The following is a 24,813-nucleotide window of genomic DNA, read 5'->3' as shown; positions in this document are numbered from 1 at the left end:
CTCTGCCTGTCAAAAAAGTTTCATTATTGTGTGAACATCATAGAATGTACTTACACAAACTAAGCTATAATGTCTAGGTGATATAATCTATGTGATCATGTCCTTTAATGCATTGTTATCTGTAACATATGCAGTACGTGATTATTGGTAAGTATTCTTGATGCTGCCAGAATAAATTTTGCCCTTGTAAAATACTAAAAAGATAAATTTGTAGCATCTATTGAGAGCCAGTTTGTTTTTACAGGTGGAAAAGTAAAAATTTGTTCTGTTAAATTACTTGCCCAATATTATGTTACTATTACATGACAAAGATAGGGCTAAAACACGAAAGTTCCTTTCATGTGCCAAAATAAAATGCTTGATGAAAAGTAGTTTGAAAACCAGAAGTGTTACAAATTGATATGTTGATTATTTCATGAATATATTAGCAACATATTTAAAAATATGTAATTGTACAATAAAACTTAAAACTATCTTTTGTAACAATTCTGTTTTGATAAAAAAAAACTCATGTTCTTTCAAAATGCAATCTATGAATTAAATATTAGAATATTAGAAATTCTTTTTACTCTTAACAAATCTCAATACTTGGTTCTCTTAAACATTTTTTAGAACAGAAGAAAGTTAAAGTTAAAAAGCCAAAACCTGAATTTCCTGTATACACACCTTTAGAAAGTACATATATTCAATCTTATGATCATGGAACTTCTATAGAAGAAATTGAGGAACAAATGGATGATTGGCTGGAAAGCAGGAACAGAACACAGAAAAAACAGGTAAATAATTTTAAATACTTGTTTGAATTAAAGCATGTACAGAAAATACATAAAATATAATTGTGAAGCTCAGTGAGTCATCATGAAGGGAACCAAGGTAACCGTCACTAAGACCATGAACTAGAATTTTGCCCATGTCCTGAAGCCTCCTTAGGTGGTATTTTACATTTTTTGATGATATTGTAAATAGTGTTGTTTGTTAAATTTCACTAATTATATTTAGCATATAAAAATACAATGAGATCTGGGGGTGGGGAGGGCAAAGTGTGAAAATGCTGCTTTGGAGACCTGAATCCCATATCATAATACCTGGGTTCAAGTCCCTGCTCCATTCTTGATAACCAATTCTAGTTTCCTGCTAGTGCACACCCTGGAAAGCAGCAGGTAATGGCACAATTACTTCAGTCTCTGCCACTCATATGGGAGACCTGATTGAGTTCTCATTCCTGGCTCAGCTCTTAAAGTTATGTGGAGAGTGAACCAGAGAAAGATCTTTCTTTGTCTTTGTCTCTGTACCTTTCTAATGAAATGGGAATAAATAAACAAATACATTTTTAAAAGAAATACAATTGAATATTGTATGGTAACCTTGTATTTAGCAGCCTTTCTTAATTTATTTTTTAATTCTAGTGGTTTTGCTGTATATCATATATTTGTTGCCTTGAAGATTTATTTATTTATTTATTTGTAAGGCAGAGTTACAGAGAGAGATCTTCCATCTGCTGGTTCACTCTCTAAATAGCTGCACAGCCAGGCAGTGCAAGACCAAACTCAGGAGACTGGAGTTCCATCCAGATATCCCATCAGTGGCAAGGGCCCAAGCATTTGGGCCATCTTTTGCTGGTTTCTCAGGCACGTTAGCCGGGAGCTGGATTGGCAGTGGAGCAGCTGACACTTGAACTGGCACTCTTAGGGGATGCTAGCATCACAAAGTGGCTGCTTAGCCCACTGTGCCACAATGCCAACTCCTAAAATAGGATGGTTTAAATATATTTTCTAGAAAATTATTTATCTTCCCTCAAGCATAAGGTTTCTGTTTCTTTTTTATATAGTCCATACATTCTTGAGTCTTTGCAATTGTTTGTTGTTGAAAACGGGATATTTTGAATAATATAAATTAGCAACTCTAGAAATCAGATTCTGTTCTTCGGGATTTGTTGTGATATTGGGCTTATTGTACCTACTTGTTTTTTAGTGCCTTTTCTGACCTAATTCTATAAAGTCTGTGTTTTTTTGTCTTGTGTGGCCACTGATGTCGCCATTATATTAACTTAGTGATCAACTAATGATTTTTACAGATTTTCTTAAATGCTTGGAACCAGTCTTCCAATCTTTGCCATGGGCTTTTTGTGTGTATTTCTTTGTAACTCTGCCTGAACCTTCACTTCCTTCTTCCAGGAGCCTTAAAATAGCTGCAGCAGTTGAGTTCTTTTCTTTCTTGACCATGTGCACGTGTGCCTGAAGCCCTGAGTATGCACTTGGCCTTCTAGATTCCCAGGAATGGCAGAACATTTATTCCTCAGGTGTCCTCAGAAACCTTTTCATTAGTCTGTTGTTTGCCCCAGCTGTTTTCTGTCTCCTCAGGCAGTTGTGAATAAGAAATTATCCTGTAAGTGTTTGCAACAAATAGCCCAAGGGAAGCAGCTTTAGCATAAGGCCTGTCCTTTGTCTGAATCCATGTTCCAGGTAGCCTCCAAACAGATCAGATCAAGTATTCACCATTCTTTGCACATTAGTTCATTCTGTTCCCTCCAGTACCATGAATAAATATTGTTATTTTCACAGATGGTACTGAAATAGGGAACAAAGGCCAAGACTGGGCTAAGTAGAGATGCCACAAAGATTGCTATTCTTATCAATAATCAGCTGTTTTTCCTGAATTGTATCTTACCCCTGGAACTGAAACCTTTGCTTTCCAGGGTTCAGTAAAGGTTCATTATTCTAATAGTTATTTTACCTTTTTTTTTTTAATTTGAGACACAGAGAGCTCCCATCCTCTGGTTCGCTCCCCAAATACTCAGAATGGCTAGGACTGGGCCAAACCAAAGCTGGAATCCAATAATCCCATCCAGTTCTCCAACTACTTGAGCCATCACTGCTGCCTCCCATGGTCCACATTAACAGGAAACTGGAATCAGGAGGCAGAGTCAGGAATTAAGCCCTTGTACTCCAATGTGAGACATGTGAGGGTCCTAACCACTAGGCCAGACACCAACCCTCTTACCTGTTTTGTTTTGTTTTGTTCTTTGCTTTTATGGAAGAGTGGAATTGTTAGTTCCTTATGCTACTGGTTTCAAAGGCATTTTATATTTTTCAAAAATCAAGTTAAGGAAGTTCTCTTTCTAGCTTTGCTAAGAATTTATTACAAATGAATTGTCAAGTGTTATGCCTTTCTCCATCTGTTAAGATTTTATATCATTTTTCATCTCTATTTTGTTAATGAAATGGATTATATTGATTGGCTTTCCAAAATCAGTGTTGCTTTCCTTTGATGAACCTTGTTGGATCCCATGAAATATTATCCTTTAGTACATTTTTTTATTTGCTTTGGTTTGCAAATATTTTGTTTATGATTTTTCTTGTGTATTTATGAGCAAGATTGGCCTTTGATTTTGTTTTCTTATAATATCTTTGTCAGTATAAAGGTGAAGGATGTTTTCCCTCACCCTCTGAAGGTTTGGGCATGCTAAAGTAAACTAGCACTAGATTAACAGGGGAAGATTCACAAGCTTATTACTTGCATGGGGTAATCACCAGAGAATGATTACCCGTAACCTGTTGAGGTTCAGAGGCTTTATACTCTTTTCAGGGGAGAGAGGCAGACGGGGAGAGAAAATTGGTGACTTTGAGAGGTAGTAAATGATTTTTAGGGTATTTAAATGAGTCCAAAGAACAGACAATAGCTTATGACAAGTTTGTCTAGATCTGGTAACATCAGTGACTTTCCTTCATGAAATATGTATTTTATCTTCCCTGTTTAATGAAATTTTCAGAAAGGGAATGAAAATAATTGTGTTCCTTCTAGAAGAGCTTCAGATGAGGGAACTTCAGGGGTGAGTTCTTTCCTATGCTTTGGGAGAGAAGCAGGAGATCAGAAAGTCTTTGGTTCTGGGAATGCTTCTGAGACTTTTTGAGTTCTATTCAATTGTTTAGCATGTCAGACTGCCATATTTTAGCATGTTATTTCTAAGCTGCAGTCTCAGGAACTTTTGATGTTAATCATGTACTAAGCCTATAAACTATGAATTCTTTCTTCTTTCTTGAAGTTTTTTTTTTCTTGAGGTAGCATTTGGCACAGCAGTTGAGTACCTCTTGGAACACCTGCATCCAGTTTCAGAGTCCCTGGGTTTTAGTCCTGGCTCTGCTTCTAATCCAGCTTCCTGCTGGTATGTACCCTGGGAGACAGTGGTGATGGCTCAAGTATCTGGGTCCCTGCCAAACATGTGGGAGACCCAGATTGAGTTCTGGGCTCCTGGCTTCAACTCTGGCCCAACCAAGACTGTTGCAGGCATTTAGGGCGAAAACGAGCAGACTGAATCAGTGTCCGTCCCTCCCTCCCATCCTCCCATTCTCCTTTCCCCCTCCCCCCCTTTCAAATAAATAAATAAATAAATAGTTTTTACAGTTTTTATTTTATTTTTATTTGACAGGTAGAGATACAAACAGTGAGAGAGAGAGAGACAGAGAGAGAAAGGTCTTCCTTCTGCTGGTTTACTCCCCAAATGGCCGCCACAGCCGGCGTTGCGCCAATCCGAAGCCAGGGCCAGGTGCTTCTTCCAGGTCTCCCATGTGGGTGCAGGAGCCCAAGCACTTGGGCCATCCTCCACTGCCCTCCCGGGCCACAGCAGAGAGCTGGACTGGAAGAGGAGCAACCGGGACTAGAACCTGGCGCCCATATGGGATGCCGGCGCCGCAGGTGGAGCCAAGTGAGCCACGGCGCCGGCCCAATACAGTTTTTATTTTTAAATAATTGTAGATTAATAGGAAGTTGCAAAGACAGTATAGAGAGTTCCTACCTTCCATTCAGTTTTCCCTAACACTTTATGTAACTACAGGATAATGTCAGAACCAGGAAATTGATATCAATCCAATGGCTGTGTATTGTTGTACGTCATTTTATCATTTTACCTGTAAATTTGTTTGTCACAAATGCATTCAAGATACAAAAATCTCTCTTTACCACAAAGTTGTCACTCCTCTTTGTCTTTTGTAATCACACTCATCTCCTTCTCACCATCCTTTATTTTTATGATTTCAATATTTATTTGGAAGAGTGTGAGACACACACAGAAAGAGAGAAGAGAGAGAGAAATCTTCCATCTTTCCGTCTTCTGATTTACTCCCCCAAGTGAATGCAACAGCCATATCCAGGAGCCAGGAAATCCATCAAGGTCTCCGACATGGGCGGCAGGGACGCATGTACCTTAGCTGTCTGCTATTGCTTCTCAGGTGCATCAGCAGGGAACTGGTTCAAGTGAGGTAGCCAGGACTCAATCCAGGCACTCCAGTATGGGATGCATCGAAAGTGGAAATTTAGATGCTGTGCCACAATGTCCACCCCTGATCCTTAACCTGTGACAACCACTAATTTTTTCTGTGTCTCTACAATGTTTTGTCATTTGGAGAATAAAAGCGGAATTATTCAGTATGTGATCCCTTGAGGTTGACTTCCTTTACTCATCATGTTGCCCTGAGATCCATTCAAATATTTGAGTGTATCAGTAACTTGTTTTACTTTATTGTTGAGTAATATTCCATGGTATGCCTGTACTATAGTTGGTTTAATTATTATTCTATTTAAGAAGATTTTGATGGCTTCCAGATTTTACCTGCGAAGAACAAAATTACACCAGTCTAGTTTAAGGATTTTGATTGGCTTTGTATTTAATCTAAAATCAGGTAACATTTTATTCCATAAAATAGAATACATGTTTTCAATGGGTTGAGCAGAAGGGATTGGTTCTATAAGCATAAAAGGTCTGAATAAAGCAAAAAACAAAAACAAAATGTGAATTGGTAATTTTATTTTTACTTATTTTCATTTATTTGAAAGACAGTTCACATAGGTGGCAGGCATCTTAAGTCCTTCAGCCAGCATCTGCTGCCTCCTAGAGTGTGCATTAGCAGGACACTGGATTGGAAGCAGAGTCAAGACTTAATTGTGGGATGCAGGCATCCCAACCAGTGTCTTAGCTATTAGACCAAACACCTGCCCCTGTTCATTTTAAAGTTACTTTCTGAGAAGGTAGGGATAGGAAGACAGAACGTTAAAACATGGTGCACTTCATTGTTACACCAATTGAAACTAGCTTGTTTGGGAAATTTATTCTCTCTCTCATCCTGATTTTTTTGGAAGATTAGGTAAACAATTTAGTTTCAATTGTGAATGACTCTATTTTGACTTTTAGTTTGGTTTGTTGGAGCCCAATGCAAAACTTTGTCCAAAATAATGGTCTCCTGTAACTTTTATTTAGCATGCCTGGTATAATCAAACTGCTATAAACAGTTTTTTGTTTGAACATAAGATTTCAAGTCTCTTACATGTATATTTAGAAGTGGAATTGATGGATGATATGGTAGTTGTATGTTTAACATTTGGAGGAACTGGCCAACTTTTTTTTCAAAGTATCTGCACCATTTTACATTTCTACCAACAGTATATGAAATGTTCAGTTTCTTTGCATTCTTAGCAGCATTTGGCATTATCACTCTCTTTTATTCTACCTATTCTAATAGGTATGTGGCGATATTCTCATCGTGTTTTAATTTCTATTTCTCTAATGACTGGTTATGGTGAATATCTTTTCATGGGCTTAAATATCTTCCTTGTTGAAATATTTCATAATTTGTTTTTCTTTTTTTTTCTAATTGAGTTGTTTATTATTTTTGCTATTGAATGTTGAGAATTCTTTATATATTCTAGATATGGGTCCTTTATCAGATTTTTGGCTTTTGTGCACAAATATATTTTCCCAGTTAGAAACTCTGCTTAACAGGGTCTTTGGCATAGTTGCGATAAAGTCCAGTTTCATACATTTTTTCCTGTATGGATTGTGGTTTTAGAGCATACCAAAGAACTTTCGACCATGCCACAGGTACCAAAGAGTTTCTCCTCTGTTTTCTTTTAAATGTTTTGTAATTCTTTATTTTATATTATGTATACAACCCAATTTGAGTTATGTTTGTAGAAGATGTGAGTTTTATGCCAATATTGGATGGGGGGGGAACAGTTGCCTATAAATAATTCAATTATTTTAGCATCATTTATTTAAAACTGTCTTGTTTGTTCTTTAATTTTATTCTGTAGGAAAGTTACAGAAGATTGGAGTTATTTTTTCCATAAATATTTAGGAGCAGTCACTGCTAAAGCCATCTGGGCTTTCTTGGAGGGATGATTTTTAATTGAGATCTCTTTTCTTTTATTATATGATCATTCAGATTTTATATTTCTTTCTGTGTTCATTTGGATAAGTTGTGTTTTTACCAGGAATCTGAACTTGCTTAATTGTGAAACTGGCATAAAGTCATTAATCATATTATCTTATTTTAATTTAATTTTTATAGCTGTTGCTATCCAATAGAACTTTGTGCAGTTGTGCAAATATTCTGTATCTCTGCAGTCTTACATGGTATGTGGCTATTGAGCACTTGAAATTTGGCTAATGTGACTGAGAGATGGACTTGTGATATTATTGCCTTGTAAATAATACAGATTTTTCTTTAAATAGCTTCATGTGACTAGTGGTAACATATTATGCAGCTCACATCTATAGAGGCTATAATGATGTCCTTCTTTTCATTACTGATATTGAATATTTGTATTTTCTCATATTCTTTGTATCTTTTTTCTCCTTTTAATTGTTACTAGTCTTTTAAAATACAATCTTTTGCTTTTTTATCTGTATTTTGCTTTTTATGATTCCTGTTTTTATTTCCTCATTGTACTTTCTTTGAGTTGAATCTATAATTCTTAAGAATCTAACCTCTAAGCCGGCGCCGCGGCTCACTAGGCTAATCCTCCACCTTGCGGCGCCGGCACACCGGGTTCTAGTCCCGGTCGGGGCGCCGGATTCTGTCCCAGTTGCCCCTCTTCCAGGCCAGCTCTCTGCTGTGGCCAGGGAGTGCAGTGGAGGATGGCCTAAGTCCTTGGGCCCTGCAGCCAGCCGCATGGGAGACCAAGAGAAGCACCTGGCTCCTGGCTTTGGATCAGTGCACTGTGCCGACCGCAGCGACCACTGGAGGGTGAACCAACGGTAAAGGAAGACCTTTCTCTCTGTCTCTCTCTCTCACTGTCCACTCTGCCTGTCAAAAAAAGAAGAAACAACTTTAGCTATAAAATCATAGTTTTGATATTTTATGTTCTCATTTACTGTTCAATTAAAATACTTCTAATGCTTGTTGTGATTGCTTCATTGATCCATACACTTTATGAATGTATTTCTTACATAAACATGAGAATGTTGTAATTATCATTTTAAAAATTAATTTCTAGTTTAATTATTTTGTGGTCAGAACAAGCTATCCTTTGAAATATATCGAAACTTGCTTTATGGACTTCCCTATAGCCAACTATTCTAAATACCTTGCTAGTATTGAAATAATTGTGTAGCTCTAGGTTCAGTATTCTATATATGTCAGAATATTTATATCTTTTTGATGAATCAAACCTTTTACCAAACTAAATATTTTCATGTATCTTTAGGAATGTTCATTTAGGAATGTTTAATTTTTCTCTAAATATATATATTCTACCTTTCTTTTGATTTATGTTTGCATGATATATATTTTTCCATATCCCAATATATTATATTTATAATATTGTTTTCTTATATATTAGATGTACTTCCTATTAATGTGCATTTAAAAATATAACCTAACAGTATTTGAAATTTATTTGAGTGTTTTTTCCATTGTTAATAAATAAGTAATTGTTGGTGTTTTGTAGTTTAAATCTGCCGTCTCAGTATTTTGTTGTTGGTTTTGGCCCTCCTTATCTATGTATTTTACTCCTTCATATCTTAACTACTTGAGGATTCATTAAGTGTAAATTTGAAATGTACCCATGCTTAGTTTATCCTTTCTAGTGCTAAGTAATATTCTGTTGTATGCATACACAATAGTTTTTTTTTATCTACTCATCAGTTGATGAATACTTTTTTTAGTTTGGAGCTGTCATAAGTAAATCTGCTGTACACATTCATGTGCAAGTCTGTGTGGATATATTCTTTCATTTCTCTTGGGTAAATGCCCAGTAGTAGAATGAGTGGAACATGAGATAGGAAAGAAGCAGCAATTGGCCAGCACCGTGGCTCACTAGGCTAATCTTCCGCCTGCGGCGCCCGCATCCGGGTTTCTAGTCCCAGTCGGGACGCTGGATTCTGTCCCGGTTGCTCCTCTTCCTGTCCAGCTCTCTGCTGTGGCCTGGGAGTGCAGTGGAGGATGGCCCAAGTGCTTGGGCCCTGCACCCGCATGGGAGACCAGGAGAAGCACCTGGCTCCTGCCTTCTGATCAGCGTAGTGCGCCAGCCGCAGCGGCCATTGGAGGGTGAACCAACGGCAAAGGAAGTCCTTTCTCTCTGTCTCTCTCTCTCACTGTCCACTCTGCCTGTCAAAAAAAAAGCAATCTGTTTTCCAGGGTAGTTGGTCTTTATGTTCCCACAGAGACATAGACTGTCTTTAAATTTCAGCCATTCTGGTGGATGTGTAGGATTTCACTATGAGTCTGACTTTCAGTTACCTCATGAGTGAATAATAATGCTGAGTATTTTGTCCTGTGCTCATTTGTTATTTGAATATCTTCTTTTATAAAGCATCTGTTCAGATCTATTGCCCAGTTTGTATCTAATTTTTAAAGTTCTTTTTATATATAAAATACAATTCTTCTTATCACCTGTATGTTTTGCAATTCTAATTTTAACTGGAAATATCTACTTGAAAGAAATATCTTTAAAGAACAAATGTTTTTCATTCAGCTATTCAGCTTATTAGTTTTTAGTTTGTTTTTGTGAAGGTGTTTTTATGTCCTAATTAGGAAACCTTTACAAAACCCCAAATCACTAAGATTTTCTCCTGTTTCCTGTTTCCTGTGGGGTTTTGAGAGGTAGAGTTACAGAGAGAAAGGTCTTCATCCGCTGTTTCACTCCCCAAATGTCCCCAGTGGCCAGAGATGAGCGGATCCGAAGCCAGGAGCCAAGATCTTCTGGGTCTGCTGGAACCCAAGCACTTGAGCCATCCGCCACTGCTTTCCCAGGCCATGGCAGAGATCTAGATTGGAAGAGGAGCAACTAGGACACGAAACAGTGCCCATATAGGATTCTGGCGTCCCAGGTAGAGGTTTCGCCTACTATGCCACAGTACTGGCCCTACCTGCTAAAAGTTTTATAGTTTTGCTCTTACACCTTCATCTGTGATTGATTTCAAATTCACTTTGAATGTGCAGATAGTGTGAGATAAGGGCCAAGATTCCTACTTTTTTACATGAGGCTAACCAATGTTTCATTACCATTTGTTGAGAAGTTTATCTTTTACCGATTGAATTACCATGGTACCCTTGTTGAAATTCAGTTAACTATATATGCATTGATTTATTTCTGGACTCTTTTGTTAATCCACATGTCTGTAGTTACGTATTGTGTTGATTACCTCAACTGTATAGTAAGTCTTGAAATCAGTTCAATAATTATATTGGTCATTTTAAGCAATTTACATATCTATATAAAATTTAGAATCAAATAATTGATTTCTACCTGCAACCTCCCCCCAAAAAAAATCCTGCTACGAGATTGACTGGAATTCATTGACTCTGTAGACCTTAAAAAAATCTTGATATCTTAAAAAAAAAAAAAAAAATTGAGTCTTCTCATCCATTATTGTGGTATATCTCTCATTCTAGTTAAATCTTTCATTTCTCTCAGAAACATCTTTTGTTAAATTTATACCAAACTGTATATTTATACTATTCTAAATGGTATTTTACATTTCAATATATGATGATTCTTTGCTAGTACATAGAAATAGAGTTAAATTTTGTGTACTGATCTTTTATCCTGTACCTTTGCCAAACTCACTTATTACTCCTGGTAGCTTGTTTTTATAGATTCTTTGGGATTTTCTACATGGATAATTAATGCTAATCTGCAAATGGAGATAATTTTACTTCTTAATTTCCAATTTTGAAGCCTCCTATATCTTTGCATTATCTTTTTGATTGCCTGGGACCTCCAATTAAGTATCTAAGTGGTAAAAGAAGACATTCTTATCTCATTCTTTATCTTGAAAAATGTTCATTCTTTTTCTACTAATTATTATGTTAGTTCTAGACCTTTAACAGATGCTCTAATTAAGATGAGGGAAATCCATTCTATTTCTGATTTGATGAGTTTTTTAAATTGTGAACGAATGTTGGATTTTGTTCAAAGTTTTTTGAATCTTAGGGGATCGTTATATGGTTTTCCTTTTTTTATCTGTTATTTTCATGAATTCCACTGATTGTACTCATGGGAAAAAACCCACCTGGTCATTATGTATTATCATTCCTTTGTAATGTGGATTTGGTATGCAAATTTTTAAAAATATGTCTATGTTCATATTGATCTATAATTTTATTTAATTTGAATATTCTTTTATATCAGGTGATACCTAAGTGCATTGGAAAGCTTCCCTTTTTTTCTATAACCATTTTTGGAGAATTTTATGAATATCTTCACAAGCGAGCTTTGATAGTATGTATCTTTCAAGAGATTTCACCATTTCATCTAAGTACTTGGATATGCTGGCATGAATTGTTTCTAGAATTCCCTTATTATCAGTTTAATATTTGTAGAATCTGTAGTGATTTCTCTACTTTATTTCTGACATTGGTTGTTGCAGTGGATTCGTTTCTGAGAGGAGCAGCGTGGTGGGGGCAAGAGGCGCGGAGTCACCACACAGACCCCGGGAGAGTCGGGTGAAAGCAGGATTGAGGCGAGCAGCCTGCAGACTCGTTTATTTCAGTTGACCACGTCTTAATAGCCAAGACCAGCCAATGAGGCGAGCAGCCTGCAGACTCGTTTATTTCAGTTGACCACGTCTTAATAGCCAAGACCAGCCAATCTGGTCAAGGGGCAGTCTATGCCCAAACCAATCACAGCCTGTTGCCAGGCAGTTTCAAAACCATCCAATCACAGCCTGTTGCCAGGCAGTTTGCAAAGCCATCCAATCATAGCCTGTTGCCAGGAAGTTTCCAAAGCCATCCAATCACAGCCTGTTGCCAGGCAGTTTCCAAAGCCATTCCTGAGTGACTGACGCTCACTTGCCAATGGCCACCTTGGCATGGCCTTCTCATTCCACCACAATTGGTAATTTTTAAAAATATTTTATTTATTTGAGAGGTAGGGTTACAGACAGTGAGAGGAAGAGACAGAGAGAAAGATCTTCCTTCCGTTGGTTCACTCCCCAAATGGGTGCAACGGCCGGAGCTGCACCGATCCGAAGCCAGGAGCCAGGAGCTTCTTCCCGGTCTCCCATCCAGGTGCAGGGACCCAAAGACTTGGGTCATCTTCTGCTTTCCCAAGCCATAACAGAGATCTGGATTGGAAGAGGAACAGCTGGGACTAGAACCGGCGTCCATATGGGGGATTAATGTACTGCGCCACAGCACCAGCCCCCTCATATTGGTAATTCGTTTCTTTGTTTTAGTCCTGGTCAGACTCTCTACTGATACATCTATTTTATTGATCATTAAAATCAGCTTTGGGGGGGCAGGAGTTGGACTACTAAATGAATAAGACACCTATGTCCCATTTCACAGTATCTAGGTTATAGTCTTGACCCTACTCCTGATTCCAGCTTCCAGTTAATGCAGACCTTGGGAAACAGCAGGTTATGGCTTAAGTGATTTGGTCCCTGCCACTCATGTGGGAGATCCAGATTGAATTCCTGGTTCCTGGCTTCATCCTGACCCAGCCCCAGCTGTTGCGGACATTTGAGGAGTGAACTGGTGGACTGAAGCGCGCTCACTCGCTTGTTCTCTATCTCTCTCTATCTCTCTCTCTCCCTCTCTCCCTCTCTCTCTCTCTCTCTCTCCCTGTCTCCCCCACCTCCCTCACCGCCCCCCAATCTCTCTGTCAGGCTGTGTGACCCGTTTTGTCTCTTAAGTGTATAAATAAAAAAATTTTAAGGAAAAAGTTCCAGAATCTTTCAGCCTTTGATTTCATTGATTTTCTTTATATTTCAGTTTTGTGTGTTACTGTTTTCTGCTTGTGTCATTTTTATCTTCTAAATTTGGGTTTAATTTGCTCTTCTTGTATCTCTTTTTAAAAATTTAAAAAATTATTTATTTATTTACCTATTTGAGAGACAGACAGATTTCCCAAGTGCTGGTTCATTTCCCAAATGCCTAGAACAGCTAAGGTTGGGCTGTGCCGAAGCCAGGAGCCTGGAGCTCCATCTGGGTCTCCTACCTGGATGGCAGGGACCCAAGTACAGCCATCACCTGCTACCTTCTCAGGTGTATGTTACCAAGAAGGTAGACTAGGCAGTGGAGCCAGGACTTGAACCCACATACTCCAATAAGGGATGCAGGCATCCCAGTGAGCAGCTTAACCACTAAGCTGAATTCTTACCTGCTTTTCTGTTGCTTAGGATTGTAATTAGTTTGAGAACATCCTTCTTTTCTAAGTGTTAATGCCATGAATTTCCTCTGAGCATTTGTCTGTTTAGATACAGAGTTTATAGTTGGTTTTTTTTTTTTTTTTTGACAGGCAGAGTGGACAGTGAGAGAGACAGACAGAGAAAGGTCTTCCTGTGCCATTGGTTCACCCTCCAATGGCCGCCACGGCCAGCGCGCTGCGGCCGGTGCACCGCGCTGATCCGATGGCAGGAGCCAGGTACTTATCCTGGTCTCCCATGGGGTGCAGGGCCCAAGCACTTGGGCCATCCTCCACTGCACTCCCTGGCCACAGCAGAGAGCTGGCCTGGAAGAGGGGCAACCGGGACAGAATCCGACGCCCTGACCAGGACTAGAACCCGGTGTGCCAGCGCCGCAAGGCGGAGGATTAGCCTAGTAAGCCGCAGCGCCGGCAGTAGTTCTTATATTATTTGTGTCATTTTAGCTATGAACCACAAATTTGGACACTGTATTTGCATTTTTCAGATCAAACATATTCTAATATTTCTTGTGATTTGTTCCTTGGTTCATGTTTAGTTTGGTAATAGATAGATATGTTACAGGTACTATTCTGATACTGCTTCTTGATTGCATAGTTTTTATTATTAAAGTGTAATGATTTTTGAAATTCTGGATGAGCACTTCATTTATATTAACAATTATTACTGACATTTACTGACATTTTTGGATTTCAGTCTGTTATCTTTTCTTATTTTTTTTTTTTTTATTTTTAGACAGGCAGAGTTAGACAGTGAGAGAGAGACAGAGAGAAAGGCCTTCCTTCTGTTGGTTCACCCCCCAAATGGCCGCTATGGCTGGTGCGCTGCGCCGATCCGAAGCCAGGAGCCAGGTGCTCCCTCCTGGTCTCCCATGCGGGTGCAGGGCCCAAGGACTTGGGCCATCCTCCACAGGTGGAGAATTAGCCTAATGAGCCGCGTTGCAGGCCTCAGTCTGTTATCTTAATATTTAGTTTCTATTTGTCCCTTTTGTTTTATATTCATTGCTCTTTGCTCTCTTATTTTTTGAATAATTTTAATATTCAGTCTCTCTCTTCTATGTAATTGATGAAGTTTTACATTGTTTTATTTTTCCTTTCATCAGTGACATAGAATATACTGTATGTATCCTGACTTATTAATGTTTACTTGGCCACTTCCCAGACAATACATTGACTTTAAAACTTTTATCTATTTTCCTCTTCATTTTGTGTTAGGAGTTGAATTGTATTCCCCTAAAACTCATGTTGTAGTACTAACCCTGTCAAAATATGATCTTATTTGAGAATGGCATCACTGAAGATGTCATTTAAATGAGGTCATATTGGAGTTTTTCTCTGCCAAACTGTGTGATAAAACAGCATTTTCCTTCCTAGATCCCTTTGTTTCAAAGTCTGTATTCTTTTCTCATTAGAATATTCATTTCTGTTTTTTGTGGTTGGAACTAACAATAAAAAAGTGCACACATTAGACTCTCAGAAAATACTTGTTAAATTAATCAGGTGTCAAAAGTAATTTGTCATGATGACTTCTGCTGAGACAGGATAATGATGGGAGAAGGGGTAGACAAAAGATTGGACTCTTAAAGTTGAGAAATTTCAGTACTGTTTAATCCATGCATGATCTGGATTTTAGTTCTCTTATCATTTAACGCCTTACAAAAAGTGTGAAATTATATCTTCTTTGTACCTTAGAAATAGGAGAAGAATATATGTTAAGATATTTCATAAACTGAGAAATCCTGAAGTATAAATTTTCCCCCTATGATGTAGTCTTGTCTGGAAATCTGTCTTTTTTGAGTTTTCATCTACATTTAAATTTTTCTGTTTTCCTTTTGTTAGTGAAAATCAATTGATAAAACTAGATTTCTCAGTTACCCTCCTGCTGTTTGTACTAAATTAACTCTTTCTCCAAGGAAACAGTCCCTCTAAGTATTTTTTTGTTTTATGCAGTATTTATTTAGGAAAGTTTTAAATATCTTTTATGTGAAATCTCACCAAAAATTTTAATGTAAAATGATGTAATTGAGAGAGGAGCTTCTAAGAAAGAATAATCTGGGTTTATGACATGGTAATTAATGACCATAGGCAGAGCTATTGTGCCTAAGTAGAGCTCACATAGACAGGTTCCTTAAGGAAAATACCATTGTAGAAAACTAGGTATTTTATTAATGATATCAGGTCAAAAAGAGGAAATATAAATTTTTTACCATTACCATCATTGTTCCTGAAATATTTTAATTGCCGGATACTGTCCTATATACATGAAATACCTTGTTTAATTCTTTATAAGAACCTAAGTATCTTCTCTGTTCTACAGATGATGTGTTTTTTTGTTGTTTGTTTGTTTGTTTATTTATTTATTTATTTTGACAGGTAGAGTGGACAGTGAGAGAGACAGAGAGAAAGGTCTTCCTTTGCCGTTGGTTCACCCTCCAATGGCCGCTGCGGACGGCGCACCACACTGATCCGATGGCAGGAGCCAGGTACTTATCCTGGTCTCCCATGGGGTGCAGGGCCCAAGCACTTGGGCCATCCTCCATTGCACTCCTGGGCCACAGCAGAGAGCTGGCCTGGAAGAGGGGCAACCAGGACAGAATTCAGCGCCCCGACCGGGACTAGAACCCGGTGTACCGGCGCCGCAAGTCCGGAAGATTAGCCTAGTGAGCCGCAGCGCCGGCTTTACAGATGATGTTTGAATATCAGGGCCAAGTATGATTACTTAATTGAACCATATACAGTTACTATTTTTTGGCAAAAAGATTCAAATATCAAAAATTTTACATGATTCAACCTACATAAGAAAATTAGACATTAATCTAGCTATGAAATATCTTAACCTTCTTAAGCTATTAGAAGAGTCAAACCTAATTAATTTATCAGAATTTCCAAGACTTGCTTCAGTGACAGTGCCAACAGAACTTTGTTAGCAATAAGTGAAATATGACAAATATTTTTAAAGATTTATTTATTTGAAAGGCAGAAAGAGACAGACCTAGGGATAGAGGTCTTCCACCCACACTGGTTCATTCTACAAATGGTTGTAGTTGCTTGGTCTGGGCTAGGTGAAGCCAGGAACTTGAAACTCCATCCAAGTCTCCCACATGGATTGCAGGGAACCAAATAGTTGGGGCATTTTCCACCACTTTCCCAGGTGCATTAGCAGGGAGCTGTTTTGGAAGAGGAATACCCAGGACTCCAGTGATCCGAAATGGGATGGGTGGCATCACAAGCAGCAGCTTAACCCACTGTGCCGTAACACCAGTCCCAACAAATATCTGTGGTTGAACTTACCATAAAAATATGCACACTTTAGACTCCCAGAAAATATTTAATTTAACCAAGTATTGAAATAGGAATGTTAGATAAATAAATACAAATTTTAAAGTTACTTCTGAGTAGTTCATAATTGCCTGACATTTTATAAGTTAAGTTGGAGTTAGTCTTTTTTTGTTTTAACTTCTGAAATAATGTAGTAAAATATTCTAAATTCAGGAATTAAATGTCAAACAGTATTTTGTGAAAGCAACCATTTCAATTTATGATTAATGAAGGCAAAGTTTTAATGTCATTGGGCCAAAACAATTTTCCACCATAAATATTAAAACAAACTCTTCTAAAGTAAAATATTTACTTCTGGTGACCTAGAGGTACTGTTCTGCAGGGTTTTATGTGGGAGAGCTGAATTTCATTTCTGTTCTTGTTATCTCTGTTCCTGGGGCTGCAATGAATAAAATAAGAAATAAAATCACTATCCTGCATCCTTATTGCCATGGGCTATACCCTTGTCAGATTTCATAAACTAAGCTAGATGGCCCAGTTCATATTGGGATAGAAGACCTCAAAGAAAACAAAATCTGTGGAACACACGTCTTGTATGTAGCCAGTATTTCATCTTCCAGGAAACCTTGTTTTACGGTCATTATTGAACTTTCTTCTTTACTGTATGATCGATTGGCTTGTTCTAGGGGACAATAGGGGGAGGTCTATAAAAGTAAATGCATTTCTAATTACTTAAATCATTGTATATCCCCCCCTTCTTGTAAAGATTTATTTATTTATTTGAAAGACAGAGCTATGCAGATAGAGAAGGAGAGGCAGTGAGAGAGAGAGTCTTCCATCTGCTGCTTTACTTCCCAGCTGGCTGCAATGGCTGGAGCTGCACCAATCTGAATCCAGGAGCTTCTTCCAGGTCTCCCACGTGGGTACAGGGGCTCACGGACTGGACAGTCTTCCACTTCTTTCCCAGGCCATAGCAGAGAGCTGGATCGGAAGTGGAGCAGCTGGGACTTGAACTGATGTCCAGATGGGATGCCGGCACTGCAGGCAGTGGCCTTACCCACTATGCCACAGTGCTGGCTCCTGTTTTCCCTTTTTAAATTTGAAAGACTGTTTAGTATGAAACATATTTAGTTATATTCTGTGGAGACACTATCCCAAGCAACCATGTTCAAAAATTTATTTTCTCTGGGACTTCTCTTTTTATAAGTATCTATTTCTTGTTTCTGTTTTCAGAGTGTTGCCTTTGTTTTACAAATGATACCATACAATACATAAAATTTTAAAAATATATAGTATAACCATAAATATCCAAAATTGTAACTTTTCCATCCCCTTTAACACCTAGATTTTTTATATACTTTGTAATGTTAAAATTTAATTTAAAATAGTCTTGGGACTGGCACTGTGACGTAGTAGGCTAAGCCTCTGCCTATGGCACCAGCATCCCATATGGGTTCCGGTTTGTGTCCTGGTTGTTCCTCTTCTGGTCCAGCTCTCTGCTATGGCCTGGGAAAGCAGTAGAAGATGGCCCAAGTATGTGGGCCCCTGCCACCCATGTGGGAGACCCAGAAGAAGCCCTTGGCTCTTGGTTCTTGGCTTCAGGTTAACTCAATTCCATTTGTTGTAGCCATTTGAGAAGTGAACCAACAAATGAAGACCTTTCTCTCTGTCTCTCCCTCTCTCTCTAACTCTGCCTCTCAAATAAAAATATAAAAAAAACTAATAGTCTCAAATACCAATAATTGTAATTAGATATATATGTAATTTTTATGATTTACTAAAAAAAGGCACTAATTTTTTAACCATGAATAGATCTAGTTTGCCTAAAGTAGTTCCTCCCAGAATGCGCACACAAAAGCATACCTTTCATAAGCATTGATGGTACAGATGCTTGCATTATACACATATTCATACCTACATGCTGCAACACACTGTTTTAATTTCTTCTTTGCTTTTCCTCCCTGTATCTTCCTTCTCCTCCTCCTCCTCTCTAACAAAGGAATACTTTTCCCTAAGTATATTTTACATAGAGACTCAATATATGAAATTTACTTAAAAATCTGAATTTCTCTGGTTAATGCCCAAGCAAGGGAAACCAGAGTCCCATCTGTTCAGCCTCTTCCTTACTGCATGAAGGAAAGCACTTCAGAAAACCCTGAAGAAGTTCCTTTTTTTTTTTTTTTTAAAGATTTTATTTATTTATTTGAAAGGCATGGTTACACAGCGAGAGGGTGAGAGAGAGTGTGAGAACTTCCATCTGCTGGTTCACTCCCCGAATTGGCCACAACAGCTGGGGCTGTGTCATTCTGAAGTCAGGAACCAGGAATTCCATCCGGGCTTACAACATGGTTGGAGAGACCCAAACCCAAGCACCTGGGCCATCTTCTGCCTGCTCTCCCAAGTGTATTAGCTGGGAGCTGGATTGGAAATAGAGCAGCTGGGACTCAAAGTGGTGCCCATACGTATTTTAGGCAGCAGCTCAACCTGCTATGGCCCCAACCCTGAAGTTCTAAGAAATATTGCTACCCTGTTCAGCTTCACACTCCTTCATATATGCAAAAATCGAGTGTTTTGAAAGAGTTTTCTGTTTTGTTTTAAATGTTAAAATTAACGTCTTGAAAAATATACAGTGACTCTTGATAGTTCTTACTCTACTCTTATGCCAGATTCTCTTTATCTCTTAATAGAATGACTCCAAACCAAAATTCAACCCCCAGAGCTCCAACAGTCAGTCAAAGATGGGTGGTGGAACCAGTGCTATGACGCAGGAAGTTAAGCTGCCACCTGTATTGCCAGCATCCCATATGGGTGCTGGTTTGAATCCTGACTGTCCACTTCCTTGCTAATGTGCCTGAGAAAGCAATAGAAGATGACCCAAGTGGTCTGGCCTGCACTCATGTTGAGAGACCTGGAAGAAGCTTCTGACTTCTCCCTGGCCCAGTGCTGGCCATTGCTGCCATTTGGGGAGTGAACCAGCAATTGGAAGAGCTCTGTCTCTCTCTTCCCTCTTCCTCTCTCTGTAACTCTGCCTTTCAAATAAACAAATCTTTGAAAAAAAAAAAAAAAAGGTGGGGGAGGGGGGAGTGTGGTGGTATGAACTATATGAAATAAGAATGATCATTAGTTGTATTATGAAGTATAGTAGAACTGATATACTTAATAATCTAGTACTACTTAAGATAGTTTTTTTTTTTTTTTTTTTTTTTTTTTTACAGGCAGAGTGGACAGTGAGAGAGAGAGAGAGAAAGGTCTTCCTTTGCCGTTGGTTCACCCTCCAATGGCTGCCGCGGCCGGCGTGCTGCAGCCAGCGTGCTATAGCCGGCGCACCACGCTGATCCGATGGCAGGAGCCAGGCGCTTATCCTGGTCTCCCATGGGGTGCAGGGCCCAAGCACTTGGGCCATCCTCCACTGCACTCCCTGGCCACAGCAGAGAGCTGGCCTGGAAGAGGGGCAACCAGGACAGAATCCGGTGCCCCGACCGGGACTAGAATCTGGTGTGCCGGCGCCGCAAGGTGGAGGATTAGCCTATTGAGCTGCAGCGCCAGCCAAGATAGTGTTTCCTTACATGTAATCAGTGAGTTTTCAAGAAATAGTTTTTCAAGCATTTTCTAGTGTTATCCATTTTAAACCATCCTGTTGATCAAAATTTTATCTTGGAAGTGATATGCTAGTGAATTTTTAAAAATTGGTTCTTTGGAGGGAAAAAGACTTGATTTGTAGCATTTACTAATTTCATTGATGTAATTTTTCCCACCATGACTGATTTCAAACTATCAACATCAAGTCACTGAAAGAGTTGGAAAGAGATGTATGGTGGTAGTTTAGCATTATGCAATATTTCCATCATGTGGATATATTAGATATAAATTTCTCAAAGACATACACAATAATGAAACGTAGTAAAGCAGTTAGAGAATGATGAGTTTAGAGCCCTTATAGGTTGAGCATCCCTAAAATGAAAATCTGAAATTCAACTGTTCCAGACTTTGGAGAGTTTAGGATTTTAGATTTTTAGATTAGGGATGCTCAACCAGTAAAGTCTATACAAATATTCTAAAATCCAAAAAACTCCCAAATCTGAAACACTTCTAGCAGCAAGCAGTTCAGGTAAGGGATAGCCAACCTATATATTACCTTGCTTATTAGTATAATTGAATAAGTTTAAATTAATGGAATTCTTTTTTATTGATGGTTATAATTAACTAGTTTACAGAGTTGCTGAAAATAAAACAGTGGGTTCTCCTGAGCTGGTATGAGTAAACTGCAACACACCAGAAAAGAATTTGGTTTCTTTATCTTTTTTAAAAACTGCTTAGATAAGTTTTACCTTCATGAAAACATGAAATTTACACTTTAAGTTTCATTCAGCCATTCTCCAGTCTCTGTAACTGTCTCCAAGATTGTTTACTTTCAATAATTATGTAGATTATTTTGCTGCTGGTGTTTAGGGGGCTGTTTAGTGGACACAATACCAACCAGTTTCCTATTTCTTTAAGATTTATTTATTTATTTGAAAGTCAGAGTTACACAGAGAGGAGAGGTAGAAAGAGAGAGAGGTTTTCCATCTGTTGGTCACTCCTCAACTGGCCACAACAGCCAGAGCTGCGCCGATCCGAAGCCAGGAGCTTCTTCCGGGTTTCCCACGCAGGTGCAGGGGCCCAAAGGACTTGGGCCATCTTCTGCTGCTTTCCCAGGCCATAGCAAAGAGCTGGATCGGAAGTAGAGCAGCCAAGTCTCGAATCAGCACCTATATGGATGCAGTGCTGGCGCTTCAGGCCAGGGCGTTAACCCACTGCACCACAGTACCAGCCCCTCCTTCTTCTATCAGGTTGTTCTATCTGTCTTAAGTCATCTTAATCTATTACCTCTTGCTACTTGCCTAGTCCTCCGACTTTAAACCTATCAAAATGAGTACTTTTCCCATATCTGAACAAAGAACCAAAAGTAATGTTTTCTATTTACATTAGAGTATTGGTGAAACATATCTTCAACTACCTAAAATTACGTAGCTTGATCTGCTTTATTGTTAAGAACAGGGTTTTCTTTTTTAAAGCTTTGAGTATAAATAGTTTGGTGACAGCCGAAGTCTCCAGTGATAGGTCCCAATCAACTATTTGTATTTACCATCAATAATATAAGCTTTCCACTGAATATTTTTATCACTCATTTTTTTTTATTTTTATTTTTGACAGGCAGGGTGGACAGTGAGAGAGACAGAGAGAAAGGTCTTCCTTTGCTGTTGGTTCACCCTCCAATGGCTGCCGCGGCCGGCGCACTGCGCTGATCTGATGGCAGGAGCCAGGTACTTCTCCTGGTCTCCCATGGGGTGCAGGGCCCAAGTACTTGGGCCATCCTCCACTGCACTCCCTGGCCACAGCAGAGAGCTGGCCTGGAAGAGGGGCAACCGGGACAGAAGCCGGTGCCCTGACCGGGACGAGAACCCGATGTGCTGATTCTGCAAGGTGGAAGATTAACCTAGTGAGGCCTATCACTCATTTTTTTTTTAACTTTTATTTAATGAATATAAATTTCCAAAGTACGACTTATGGATTACAATGGCTTCCCCCCCATACCGTCCCTCCCACCCGCAACCCTCCCCTTTCCCACTCCCTCTCCCCTTCCATTCACATCAAGATTCATTTTCGATTCTCCTTATATACAGAAGATCAGTTTAGTATACATTAAGTAAGGATTTCAACAGTTTGCTCCCACACTGAAACATAAAGTGAAAAATAGAAGATGATTTTTTTAAATGATGATGAAATCAGATCAGACCTATTGTCATGTTTAATCCCAGTGAGAGTCAAGTTGGGAGTTGATAATTTCTTTCTTTTTTTTTTTTTTTTTTTACAGAAGATCAGTTTAGTATGCATTAAGTAAAGATTTCAACAGTTTGCACCCCCATAGAAACACAAAGTGAAATATACTGTTTGAGTACTCGTTATAGCATTAAATCTCAATGTACAGCACACTAAGGCCAGAGATCCTACATGAGGAGTAAGTGCACAGTGACTCCTGTTGTTGACTTTACCAATTGACACTCCTGTCTATGGCATCAGTAATCTCCCTATGCTCCAGTCATGAGTTTCCAAGGCTATGGAAGCCCTCTGAGTTCTCCGACTCTTATCTTGTTTAGACAAAGTCATAGTCAAAGTGGAGGTTCTCTCCTCCCTTCAGAGAAAGGTACCTCCTTCTTTGAAGACCTGTTCTTTCCACTGGGATCTCACTCACAGAGATCTTTTTGCCAGAGTGTCTTGGCTTTCCATGCCTGAAATACTCTCATGGGCTTTTCAGCCAGATCCAAATGGCTTTAGGGCTGATTCTGAGGCCAGAGTGCTATTTAGGACATCTGCCATTCTATGAGTCTGCGGAGTATCTTGCTTCCCATGCTGGATCATTCTCCCCTTTATTTATTCTATCGGTTAGTGTTAGCAGGTACTAGACTTGTTTATGTGCTCCCTTTGACTCTTAGTCCTTTCATTATGATCAATTGTGAACTGAAATTGATCACTTGGAATAGTGAGATGGCATTGGTACATGCCACCTTGATGGGATTGAATTGGAATCCCCTGGTATGTTTCTAACTCTACCATTTGGGGCAGGTCAGCTTGAGCATGTCCCAAATTATACATCTCTTCCCTCTCTTATTCCCACTCTTATATTTAACAGGGATCACATTTCAGTTAATTTTCAACACTTAAGAATAACTGTGTGATAATTACAGAATTAAACCAGTCATATTAAGTAGAACAGACAAAAAAAAATACTAAGAGGGATAATGTATTAAGTTGTTCATTAACAGTCAGGGCTATGCTGATCAAGTCACCGTTTCTCATAGTGTCCATTTCACTTCAGGAGGTTTCCTTTTTGGTGTTCAGTCAGTTGTCACCGATCAGGGAGAACATATGGTATTTGTCCCTTTGGGACTGGCTTACTTCACTCACCATGATGTGTTCCAGATTCCTCCATTTTGTTGCAGATGACTGGATTTAGTTGTTTCTTACTGCGGTATAGTATTCTAAAGAATACATATCCCATAATTTCTTTATCCAGTCTACCGTTGATGGGCATTTAGGTTGGTTCCAGGTCTTGGCTATTGTGAATTGTGCTGCGATAAACATTAGGGTGCAGACCGTTTTTTTGTTTGCCAATTTAAACTCCTTTGGGTAAATTCCAAGGAGTGGCATGGCTGGGTCGAACGGTACGGTTATCTTCAGGTTTCTGAGGAATCTCCAGACTGACTTCCATAGTGGCTTGACCAGTTTGCATTCCCACCAACAGTGGGTTAGTGTCCCTTTTTCCCCACATCCTCGCCAGCATCTGTTGTTGGTAGATTTCTGTATGTGAGCCATTCTAACCGGGGTGAGGTGAAACCTCATTGTGGTTTTGATTTGCATTTCCCTGATTGCTAGTGACCTTGAACATTTTTTCATGTGCCTATTGGCCATTTGGATTTCCTCTTTTGAAAAATGTCTATTGAGGTCCTTGGCCCATCTCTTAAGTGGGTTGTTTGTTTTGATGTTGTGGAGTTTCTTGATCTCTTTGTAGATTCTGGTTATTAATCCTTTATCTGTTGCATAGTTTGCAAATATTTTTTCCCATTCTGTTGGTTGTCTCTTCACTCTCCTGACTGTTTCTTTTGCAGTACAGAAACTTCTCAATTTGATGCAATCCCAATAGTTGATTTTGGCTTTGACTGCCTGCGCCTCCCGGGTCTTTTCCAGAAATTCTTTGCCTGTGCCAATATCTTGAAGGGTTTCTCCAATGTTCTCTAATAACTTGATGGTGTCAGGACGTAGATTTAGGTCTTTAATCCACGTTGAGTGGATTTTTGTGTAAGGTGTAAGGTAGGGGTCTTGCTTCATGCTTCTGCACGTGGAAATCCAGTTTTCCCAGCACCATTTATTGAATAGACTGTCCTTGCTCCAGGAATTGGTTTTAGATCCTTGATCAAATATAAGTTGGCTGTAGATGTTTGGGTTGATTTCTGGTGTTTCAATTCTGTTCCATTGGTCTGTCCATCTGTTTCTGTACCAGTACCATGCTGTTTTGATTACAACTGCCCTGTAGTATGTCCTGAAATCTGGTATTGTGATGCCTCCGGCTTTGTTTTT

At 39.0% G+C, this 24,813-nt stretch overlaps 1 protein-coding gene across 2 annotated transcripts in view; it reads left to right on the top strand.

Annotated features, from left to right (window-relative positions):
- DNAJC1 (DnaJ heat shock protein family (Hsp40) member C1) overlaps positions 1 to 24,813 on the top strand; it is a 196,922-nt gene that overhangs the window by 116,255 nt on the left and 55,854 nt on the right. For both annotated transcript variants that reach the window (XM_002717400.5, XM_051820685.2), the window contains one exon: positions 613 to 776. In XM_002717400.5, coding sequence (XP_002717446.2) covers positions 613 to 776 — 164 coding nt within the window. The remainder of the gene's footprint in view (positions 1 to 612; positions 777 to 24,813) is intronic.

Source organism: Oryctolagus cuniculus, chromosome 13 (assembly GCF_964237555.1).
Source record: "Oryctolagus cuniculus chromosome 13, mOryCun1.1, whole genome shotgun sequence".
Taxonomy (NCBI): Eukaryota; Metazoa; Chordata; class Mammalia; order Lagomorpha; family Leporidae; genus Oryctolagus; species Oryctolagus cuniculus.
This window is presented reverse-complemented; position numbering and strand designations above follow the sequence as displayed.